Source organism: Theropithecus gelada, chromosome 5 (genome assembly GCF_003255815.1).
Source record: "Theropithecus gelada isolate Dixy chromosome 5, Tgel_1.0, whole genome shotgun sequence".
NCBI lineage: Eukaryota > Metazoa > Chordata > Mammalia > Primates > Cercopithecidae > Theropithecus > Theropithecus gelada.
In genome coordinates, this window is record NC_037672.1 from 14846139 (window position 1) to 14857744 (window position 11606).

An 11606-nucleotide genomic window follows, 5' to 3' on the forward strand; every position below is an offset into this window, starting at 1 on the left:
AACCAAATGTATTTGGGGGGCTGGGTGCTGAAGGGGAGTGACTTGCACAGCAGGTGCAATGGAAATAGTTTAATAGGCATGTTGGCACCCCCTAACTTTGGGGCCTGTAACCCCCAAGACCCTTTGGGAACTACAGGTATATCTTACCTTTATCCACACTGTGTGGAGCCTGCAGCAAAGGGATGCAGCCTCTGCCCAGATCGCACCCCTTGGGGCACTGATTTCAAGGGCATGGCTCCCTGCAACCTTCTGCTTGAGACACAGCTGCTGTCCTGCACCTGGGCCTTAGAGAGGACTCCTAGTTACCATTGCACCAGATATTTCCATGCTGCACTGGTTCCCCTCAAGTACTAAGGACAGAATCGAAATGCACAGATTTCTCATACTAAATGGAAGTGGAACACGTCATAGGGCAAGTCTGGTCTCACAGATAATTCTCTTTACCCAAGTGAGTTGAGACCTCACCTTCAGGGTCTTCTTGTCCCTCTCTTGATTACTCACAGGGGCAGCTTTTGACTACCTGGAGACCACTCCCAGGAAGTCTGTGAGGATCCTGGGGCTTGGTTTACTGAAGACTAAAAGTGCTGGTGTCCACCTGGTGGCAGCAGTCATCTAACCCCAGAGACAACTCTGGAAGAGCTACTGCAGGAGGAGCCCATAGCCCAATGAGCTACGTGGAAAGCCATCACCTTTGCCTTATTCAGTGCTCGGAAGAACCAGACACGCCTTTTTCACCTACTCTTGGGTACAGCCAGCAAGCTCCCGGTTGGTGACAACCAGCTGGTATATTAAGGACACTCCTCTATGGGGCTATTGATAGCCGCTACTGCAGCCTCCTGAGACATTTTTGTAACCCTTGTGGATGCCATGGAAAGGACGCATATGAGGTGAGACAACATGAAACAAAGTGGGTGACTGGACCCTCCAGCCCCGGTGGCCAGCATCATTGTCTCAGTTCATTATTGGACTGGCGATGGTAATACTGCCACTAACACAATAGGCTCAAAAGTTAAGCCTCCTCTGAGTGCCACAGAGAGTAAAATGGCCTATGGGGACTGTGATCCCTCTCCGCAGTTGATCTCTCTGTCTAAAGGTGACAGGGATCCTAAGCTCTGGGGGTGGTACCTGCCCTTGTCTGGCAAATACAATACATTGGTCCTCTGCTGTCACCTGCTGGCCATCACTGGTATGCAGGGATAATTGACAACTGTCATCATGGAGTTGCCTTTCTGTGAAGCTGGCAGATTCTGGCCACACCATAGTGGCACTGCAGACTATTCTCTGCCTTGCTTAGTATCTGGTTCACTTGTAGTTAGACAATGCCACCTGTTCACAGCAATGGGGCCCCCAGTAGTGGGCTAATGGACAAAACATTCAATGCACATTTCATGTCCTTGGTCTCAGGTTGGTGGCATTTTTAAGTGGTAAGATAGACTTTGGAAGATGTGACTGAGAAAATTGCTAGACAGATGATGTTATCTGCACTGTGTCCTACACGTCTTTAGCAGACAGCGTGAGCATTACATGCAGGTGCTCCTCAGAGGAAGCTTTCCCCTTCGGAGGAGATGCTTGGAGAAAATCAGGACAGAAGAGGCAGGATTCAGGGAGATCGGTTCTCTATGTCCATGATTTCACCATGAAATCTCTCAACCAATGCTCTTTTTCTTTTTTAGAAACATAATTGACCCTACTGCCTTGGATGCCTCACTAGTTTAATCATTAGGCGACACCATCAGTGACAACACAAAAAGGGTGACTCCAATCTGTTGCTTCTATCACCACCTGGTTTGGGTTATTGAATATGGAAGATCATATGATTAATTGCTAGAATTTGTGGGCCCTAATGAACTCTTTCAGTGGCCCAGTTCTACTACTGTGCCCAGCCCTCATGATTGGTGGCTCATCGATGAGAAAGGCCTGGGTGTGGGTGAGTACTTCATTAATAAAGATGGATATAGCAGTTACTGAATTAGAGCAAACAGATTATGTCACTGTTGAAGGAAAGGAGCACTCCCAGTACTAGGGAGAAACCACCTTTTACCTTTCGGTATATAAACCAATTTCAGTTTATTTTTTGTATCAAGTAATAGTATTCACATTTTTCTTACAGATATGCTGTTATTTCAGTATCTTTTGGTGAAAATAATTTCCTTTTCTTTTTTAAAATTTTTTTAAAAATTCAAATAAAATACATATATCATTAAATATGCCATCTTAGCCATTTTAAGTGTACAGTTCAGTAGCATTAATTACATTTGTTATGCAACCATCACTGCTATCCACTTCAAGAACTCTTTTAATCTTTGAAACTAAAGCTCCATAAACATTAAACCAACTTCCCATTCTCACCTCACCATAGTCTCTGGCAGCCAACATTCTACTTTGAGTATATCTGTGATTTTTGGCCGGTCTAGGTACCCCGTATCGGTGGAATCATGCAGTATTTGTCTTTTGTGACTGGCTTATTTTATCTAGCATAACGTACTCATGGTTCATCCATGTTGCAGCATATGACAGAATTATCTGCTTTAAGATTTAATAAAGCCTTTCCTTTTAGGATGACTGAAATATTGCTTGGCCAATGTTACTGTTCACAGAACACATGGACATGTTAAAATACACATTTCTGGGCCTCACCCCAGTTACTCTGGTTCAGTTTGTCTGATGTGGGGCCTGAGAATTAGGTTTCTTTTTTTTTTTTTTGAGATGGAGTTCTGCTCTGTCGCCCAGACTGGAGTGCAGTGGCGCGATCTTGGCTCACTGCAACCTCCGCCTCCCTGGTTCAAGTGATTCTCCTGCCTCAGCCTCCTGAGTAGCTGGGATTACAGGCGCCTGCCACCACACCCAGGTATTTTCTGTATTTTTTAGTAGAGATAGGGTTTCGCCATGTTGGCCAGGCTTGTCTCAAACTCTTGGCCTAAGGTCATCTGCCTGCCTCCGGCCTCCCAAAGTGCTGGGATTACAGGCATGAGCCACCACCCCTGGCTGAGAATGAGCATTTCTAAAGTCCCCAGCAGAAGCAGATGCCTCTGGCCCACCTGTCACCCTTTGGGTAGCACAGATTTGAATTGTGTTTCGTCATTAAAATCACTGGTCAGCTATGTGGTGACCTTAGTTTAAAATGTTGGTGAAAAATGGTCTGTGACAAATCCCAGCCTACCCTGTGATGTTTATAAATTGAACGCCATGAGCGTTAGAATTAGGTGGACCTGGATTTCTCTGCTGTCCTGACTCTTACAAGCTGTGTGTAACTCACCTCTCCAGGCTTTCAAGTCCCTTGATTTATAATTGGGAATAAAACTGTTTACCTCTTAGGGATGTGGTGAGAGTTATATGAGGGGGCAAGTAAAAGGCTCAGAGCCCTTATAAGAAATAGACTTGGTATGTCACAGTAGATGTTTGATATATATATATTTTAGAAACTCAACCCCAGCAAACGTACCCTGACTGCCCCCCACCCACAGCCTTCTATGTTATCTCCTACACTCATCAATGTGTTGTCTTGGTTTCCATTACTTCACTGCACTTCTAAGATGTGAAACCTAGTCAATTAGTTCATCTCTCCCCTATCCAATGTCTTGCACAGTGCCTAGGACCTAGTTGATGATGAATAAATATTTGTTAATTGTGTGAACTACGTATAGAGGCAATATTAGTAGTCTTCAACTCAGGTTACACATAGAATTGCCTGGAGATGACCTAGGATACACCCCAGAGATTCTAATTCAATGAATCAAGGGCAGTGTTTCTCAACCTTGGCTGCATATTAGGGTCACCAGGGGAAATGTAAAATTGCACATGCTTGGCCCTATCCCTGGCCAGTTACACCGTAACCTCTGGGGCTGACATCCAAGCACCAGTGTTTTTGAAAAGTTGCCCCAGGTGACTCCATTATGTAGCTAGGGTTAGGCACTGCTGGGCTAGATGGGGAAATAATTTAAGTACATCAAGAGTGGACTATTGGGCCAGGTACAGTGGCTCACGCCTGTAATCCCAGCACTTTGGGAGGCCGAGGTGGGCAGATCTCCTGAGGTCAGGAGTTCAAGACCAACCTGACCAATATGGTGAAGCCTTGTCTCTACTAAAAATACAAAAATTAGCTGGGCGTGGTGGCACACACCTGCAATCCCAGCACTTTGGGAGGCCAACGCGGGTGGATCATCTGAGGTCAGGAGTTCGAGACCTGCCTGACCAGTATGGTGAAATCTTGTCTCTACTAAAAATACAAAAATAAGCCATGTATGGTAGTGCGTGCCTGTAGTCCCAGCTACTTGGGAGGCTGAGGCAGGAGAATCGCTTGAACCCAGGAGGCAGAGGTTGCAGTGAGCCTACATCGCGCCACTGCACTCCAGCCTGGGTGACAGAGTGAGACTCTATCTCAAAAAAAATAAACACATAAATAAATAGCCGTTAAAAAAAAAGACAGAGAGTGGACTATTAATGTGTTCTTAAGAAAACAAATATGAAATTAAGAACAGAATGAGTCACTTTTTGCGTATGTCTAGTAAAATCCAACTTCCTTCCTTTCCAACTCTGTTGATTAATTCAATTGCTGAGTGTACAGGGTTGTTCTGGTTCAGGTTCACTTCTCTACCTTTTTGGCTAGCTGCTATTGCTGCAGGGTGGCTGTGCTGGATTGACTAGTGCCCGCCAAAAATGTATGTCCATCTGGAATCTGTGAATATGATCTTATTTGGGAATAGGGTGTTTGCAGACACAATGGAGTTAAGACAAGGTCATTCTTGATTAGGATGGGCCCTAATCCAATGGCTGGTGCCCTTATCAGGAGAGGGAAATGTGAACATACACGCAAGGGAAAATTCCATGTGAAGACAGAGTCAGGGATTACAGTGATATGTCTATAAGCCAAGGAATGTCAAGGATTCCTGCAACTTTAAGAAACAGAGAGAGAGGCATTGAACAGATTTTCCCTCAGACCCTCCAGGAGAAACTAACTTTGGTGACATCTTGAGGCATTTATTGCCGCCATCGCTGTGAGAGAACACATTTCTGTTGCTTTAAGCCACCTAGTCTGTGTAATGCATCATGGCAGCCTGAATAAAACACCATGACTTAATGGGTAGCCATGATCTCTATAGCATCTAGGTATCGCGTTCGTTAAGAAGTTTAAAATTGTATTTCTGAAATCATTCCTTTATTTTGCACACACATGGCTGCTATTTACTGAACTTCCTCTAACTCCAAGTCCATGTTGCCATGCAATGAAATGTGACAAATTCATGTCTTGCTCAGAAGGCTAAACTGGAAATTCATGAATGCTTACAGATTTAAACTTTCATAACAGGCTCAGATCAACAAAGCAAAACTTCTACAGATAAAAAGTAGATGTGTAAGCTTGTCACTCTTGGGCCCATCGGCACCTGTTCCCTATCATATTGCTGAACTCTGTGAACTCCAGAAAGGAAGCTTTCTTTTCCAAACTTCAGAGAAGCTGCAGATCAAGAATTTGGCCAGTTGCATCCGGTTAGAAACTCCCTTCTTCCTGTGTGAGAACGTTGGACTGAAAGCGGCATAATACAAAAAGAGATGGTTCTCTGTCAGGGAGAGGTCAGCTCTGAAAGAAAAAAAAAAAAAAGAAGGGATGAAAATTTCTTTATTAGTTGTTATGGGCTGAATTGTGGAACTGTGTCCCTCCCCAAACCTAAAAACCGTAGACTTAAGTTCTAACCTCCAGTACCCCAGGGAGTGTTTGTACTTAAACATAGGGGCCATTAAGGAGGTGGTTAAGGTTAAAGGGGGTTGTTAGGGTGGGACTTCATCCAGTATGAATGGTGTCCTAACAAAAAGAGATGAGGACACAGATCCACACAGAGGAATGACAGTGAGAAGGCTGCCATCTATGACTCAAGGAGAGTCCTCAGAAGACACCAATCCTGCTGACACTTGATCTCGGACTTTCAGTCTCCAGAATTGTGAGAAAATATGTTTCTGCTGTTTAAACCACCCAGTCTGTGGCATTTTGCTATGGCAGCCCTAGCAAGCTAATACAGTAGTCCCACGCGGCTCATCTGCAGGATCAAGATATTGTTTTAAGCTTTAGCACCTGTATGCATCTGTATGTAAGCTGCACATCTGTCTGTATAAATATGCATAGATGGATGTCTAAATGGGTACTCTTCTAGTGGTTAACATTGTTTATCTCTGTGTGGTGAGACTATGGATGAAGTTTTAAAATTCTTTGTGTTTTTCTGTTGTGTTTGAATTTTTCAAATGCTTTGTGTGTCTTATTTGTGGAAAGACCAAAAAAATCAACTTTTAAAAGAAAAAAAAAAAAAAAACAAGCACCTCCCCTCAACAGTAATTTTTTTGTTTTGGCTTAAGGGGACCATTTTCCCCTCTGGGACCGATCTGAAACATTAAACAAGCAGGAAATCTCCAGCCCACAGCAGCGGACACCAGAACAACTTTGGCGTGACCCGACATTTCTTGCTGCCCGGGCGCTATTAGAAAAAGCCTTATTTGTTTTGTGGTATTAGTTATCAAAGTGCTGCTTATCAGGAAATCTGCTGTTTTCCTATTTTTCTGACATGGATAATATGAAAACCCTCAGAAACTCTCCTTTTAAACTCAAAGTGCACGAACAAGACTAGAATCCCATGTAAATGAACTCCTTGCTGATGTATAAAACTAATGAAAGCTGCTGCATTTAAGGAGAAAGATCAGTAATAAGCTTTATTTCCACAAGAAAAAGTTTGGTCTTTTAAAAGCAATACTTGGAGTTGATTAAATCTGTTATTATTAATTAGATTTTCTCTTTTGTGATGAACAAAAAACAGTTAAAGGCTTTGAGAGCTGTGAGAAAGACTTTGAAGATTATTTGACTCAAACTTTCCTCGGTGCACACCACCCCCCACCCTAACTCCACCGCAGGAGAGGAAACAAGACGGGGTGTGGCGACACCTCCACCGTGACATAGCACCTCGGCCACAAACAGCTGCCGCAAAGGCTTGGTTCAGTAGGAAACATCACCCGGCAGAATTCCAAAGGCCTAAGTTTAACAGTGGGGGCCGGGCGCGGTGGCTCAAGCCTGTAATCCCAGTACTTTGGGAGGCCGAGGCGGGTGGATCACGAGGTCAGGAGATCGAGACCATTCTGGCTAACACAGTGAAACCCTGTCTCTACTAAAAAATACAAAAAACTAGCCGGGCGAGGTGGCGGGCGCCTGTAGTCCCAGCTACTCGGGAGGCTGAGGCAGGAGAATGGCGTAAACCCGGGAGGCGAAGCTTGCAGTGAGCTGAGATCCGGCCACTGCACTCCAGCCTAGGTGACAGACCGAGACTCCGTCTCAAAAAAAAAAAACAAAACAAAACAAAACAAAAAAAAAAACAGTGGGGTGGCCCCATCACAAGGAGATTCTCAACCTTGGCTGCACATTCAAATCACTTGGGGGAGCATTTTAAAAGTATCCATTCCTGCTCTGCTATGCTGGAGACATAGATGGAACCGTCTGGCGAGGGGTCTGGGCACCAGCATTTTTAGAGCTTCTTGTAGGTGATTCTTGTGCATCCCCAGGGTAAGTGCCACCCCTGATGAACCACCTCATCTACTCTGCTCTGCAACAGACAGCCTCAAACCCACCCCCAAACACACGCTGAGACTCTGATGTGGTCGCAGTAGCTGTGAAAGTGCTAAGTGCCGCTCACGTAGTCTCTGTATGTGAGTAAAGGAAAGGGTGTTACCTGTAGGCGTCTTTCACTTGTCACCCTTGGAAGAAGCTGATGAGAAAGGCACACAGGGCCTGGAAGGGTTTCCAACAGTGTTCCCAGGCCTTCTTCTTTGCTTCCTCATTCCCTCCAGGCCTGGGTCCAGGCTCGGTAGCTTTGGCTGTGGGTAGGGTGGTGGGTTTGGCTTTTCCCAGCTCTTCCATTGAGTCCTTTCTCAGCTGTGTTGCTTCTGTGAGTTTCACTGTGGCCTTGGGCCTCAGAGATGGCGTCCCAGCCTCAGGCTGCTGGTTGGGCACTGGGCTGCCGTTAAGGCTGGAAGTCACCTGCTGCATGTGGGCCTGGGGCCCAGTCTTCCTGCACACGGATGGCCTCAGCACCGGGGCCCCCTGGCATGCATGGTGAAGGCGCCTCAGCTCCTGCAGGGCTTGGTTCCAGTAAGGTTTGGGGTCAGCAACGAAAGCCTGGCACATACTGGGCTGCCCCCTGTACTCACACCAGTATGTCTGCTCTGCGTTGTGGCAGTCGACGCGAAGCCAGACTTCTCCAGCATCTGGCCCCAAGCTGCTGGGGCGCATAGTGCAGGAATCTCTCCCTCCAGTCCGGAAATGGAATTCCTCCCCAGTGCCTCCTTGCTTTTGCCTCGGGGTCTGACCCAAAGTCCCCAGGCAGGACAAGGTCACCAGCAGGAGGCAGGGGACGAACTTCATGGCGATGCTCTAATCAACTTGCCTGCAACCCTGCACCAGGAGACAGAACCCAAGTGGGACGAGTCACCCTTTAAAGGGGGCTGCACAAAAGACTCTTTCTCTGCAAGGGTGGGGAAGGTGTTTCACAGCAAATGAGAAACATGCCCACAGACCTTAGACACTTGGCAAGGGCAGAGCAGCCACCAGGGGCCACCTACCACAAGCAAAGGGAATGGTTTTCCTGAGTGCATCAGAGAGATCTGCCCTGGCCCTGTCACACACAAAGCACTACACACAGCTTTGGGGTTGAGGGTTTTACAGTTTTCCAACCACAGGGAGCTTGCTCTAAAATTGGCCCTTGTACGGGAACAGCCTTCTTTGTCAACATTCGGTATATGCCAAGGTGTGGCAGTGGAATTCTGGAAAGAGAGGTTTGTAGCTGGGAGTCTGGGCTGCCTTGAGGCTCCCCCCTGCTCCTTGGAATCCCCATCTTGGGGGACCATGGGTTTAGATAATCCAAAGGATGCCAGAATTTTGTGAGCCGAGGTGTTGAGATGGCCTAGCAAATGCAAAAAAGACTATGTGAGGCCGTGTGAGGATGTGTGTGCTAGAGGGACACAGAGACACTCCCCCTCCCACCCACCGAGCTGAGAGTCACCTGGTGTGGCCTCTGTGGGGCTGTCCCACCATCACCATGGCCACAGGCCACAGTGCTGCAATGCTCACTTCTCTTCTTATTGCAAGCCTGACAATTGCACCAACTGAATGACCAGGAAGGCATGCAAATATATGTTCACACTGGGATTCAGTCTATTTTAGACCATGAATTCTATTTCAAATTCAATTGAAATAACACAGTTTTCATTATATCCCAGAAAAATACGATTTTAAACATTATTATTATTGTTCTAAAAATAGAAAAAAAACCAAAATAAATTGAAAATAACTTTTGGTTGTGTGTCAAGAATCATATTTTGGTATGGTCATAACTGTCTTTTGATGACTTTCCAGAGGGCACTGTGGAGTGGACTAAAGGTGGCAATTTGCTGTTAGGGATAGGGTTAACGGACGTTGCGGGACTAGTTTGAATGTGAAGGATTTATCTTGGCGATCCCACGTGGGGTAGCTGGTACCTGGCACAGCCTTCCTTCCGCCTGGATAACCTGAGTCCTGAGAAGACCTAGTAGCGCTGGAACTAAAGTCGGACTGAGCTTTGGCAGCCATTGTCTGTGTAGCAGTGAGAGCCTCCCAGAAGAGGGCATCACCCCAGGTGGGGAGCAGAGGAAGCTTCCAAGTGGTGCCAAACCTTCAAGACAAGTCAGTCAACTTGCCAGGTTGAGAAAGGGTAAAGGGCAGTTGTTTTTTTTTTAAGAGACGGGGCCTCATTCTATCACCTAGACCGGACTGCAGTGGTGTGATCATAGCTGACTGGCTCATTGTAGCCTCCAACTCCTGGGCTCAATCACTCCTCCTGCCTCAGCCTCCCAAGTAACTGGGACTACAGGCTTGGGCTGCTACACCCAGCTAAATTTTTAATTTTTAATTTTTAGGGACGGGGTCTTACTCTGTTGTCCAGGCCGATCTCAAACTCCTGGCCTCAAGCAATCCTTCTGTTTCTTTGTCCTCTGGAGTCACTGGAATTACAGATGTGAACCACCACAACCAGCTAAAGGTAGGTTCTTTTTTTTTTTTTTTTGAGACAGTCTTACTTTGCCACCCAGGCTGGAGTGCAGTAGTGCAATCTTGGCTCACTGCAACCTCCACCTCCCAGGTTCAAGCAATTCTCCTGCCTCAGCCACCTGAGTAGTTGGGATTACAGGCGCGCACCACCATGCCAGGCTAATTTTTCTGTTTTTAGTAGAGATGAGGTTTTGCCATGTTGGCAAGGCTGGTCTCGAACTCCTGACTTCAAGTGATCAGCCCACTTCAGCCTCCCTAAGTGCTGAGATTAGAGGTACGAGCCACTGTGCCTGGCCAAGGGCAGGTTCTTAAGGCAGGGCAATGCTTCCTGTAAAGGAGTGCTCCTGGAATGCAGGTTTATGGACTGCTGAAATGTGAGGGGCAAGGAGGCAGTGGTGAGAATCAAGCTGGAGAGGTGACTCAGGGTGGGGTCCACAGCCCCTGTACCAATCCACAGGGTCGGTTCTGAGACAGAGCCTTGCCCTTCGTGTGCTTCCGATTCAGGAGCCCCTGGAGTAACAGCACTCCAAGCCAGGCTCCATGTCGTGGCCAGAGGAAGGCAGGTGTTCAGCGCCAACCTCCTTTCTCCCACCCACCACAGTGTTGCAGGCAACAGCTTGCTAGACCCATCTAGCCGCCCTGAGGTTATGGCCAGCCCTTTTCAACGCCTTAGTGAGGCTGAGTTTACCCTTCAATGGGAACTTATCATGAGAGCTCTAATCACGCTCTTCCTCCTTCTGCTTTTGGGACAAACCAAGCCTCAAGACCTTTGCACTAGTCGTGCTCAGTGCCTGGGTATCTTTTCCCGAACATTGCATGCCTAACTTCTCCCTGCCACCCTCAAGGAGGCCTTCCCTTGCTATACAATGTAAATGAGCTCTTCTGTTCCTCTATCACTTCATCCTGCTTTAATACTCTTGAAGGCAGTGATTTCTCTCTCTTTTTTTTTTTTTTTGAGACGGAGTTTTGCTCTGTCACCCAGGTTGGAGTGCAATGGTGTGATCTCAGCTCACTGCAACCTCCACCTCCCAGGTTCAAGCAACTCTCCTGTCTCACCCTCCTGAGTAGCTGGGACTACAGGCACATGCCACCACACTCGGCTAATTTTTATATTTTTAGTAGAGACAAGGTTTCACCATATTGGTCAGGCTGGTCTTGAACTCCTGACCTCAGATGATCCACCCACCTTGGCCTCCCAAAGTGTTGGGATTACAGGCATGAGCCACCATTCCCAGCCCAATTTCTCTTGTTATTTGCTTGTTCATCTTTTAAGCATGGAGTGTCATGATCAGATTTGCACTGTAAGACTGCTGTGTTGAGAAAGGATTGGTGGACAGGGAGGCTGTGCACAGGGAGGGAAGTGGGCAAACTGGCTGTGTATGGGTTGAGTTGCTGTAACAAAAAGACCTTCTCTGTTATGAACCAGTCTTCCAGATTCATGCCTGGCAGTTCTTCAAATTTAACACATGGATTCCAAGGTTTGTTTGATTGCTGCCACTCCAGTGGAACAAGTCCAGGATCTGCAGTTTTGTCTTAGTAGACACTTCACTTACTC

The 11606-nt window shown here is 46.7% G+C and overlaps 1 protein-coding gene across 1 annotated transcript; it reads right to left on the reverse strand.

Moving 5' to 3' along the window:
• Positions 1-5425: 5425 nt before the first annotated feature.
• FGFBP2 (fibroblast growth factor binding protein 2) lies at positions 5426-8480 on the reverse strand. The gene is made up of 2 exons (XM_025385922.1): positions 7701-8480; positions 5426-5575 (listed from the first exon to the last, which is right to left on the reverse strand). The coding sequence occupies exon 1, from the start codon at positions 8390-8392 to the stop codon at positions 7721-7723; it is 672 nt and encodes a 223-aa protein (XP_025241707.1). The 5' UTR covers positions 8393-8480; the 3' UTR covers positions 5426-5575; positions 7701-7720.
• Positions 8481-11606: the final 3126 nt, after the last annotated feature.

Coding starts and splice junctions, on each gene's coding strand:
- FGFBP2 (XM_025385922.1), bottom strand. CDS start 8,392: ATGAAGTTCGTCCCCTGCCTCCTGCTGGTGACCTTGTCCTGCCTGGGG.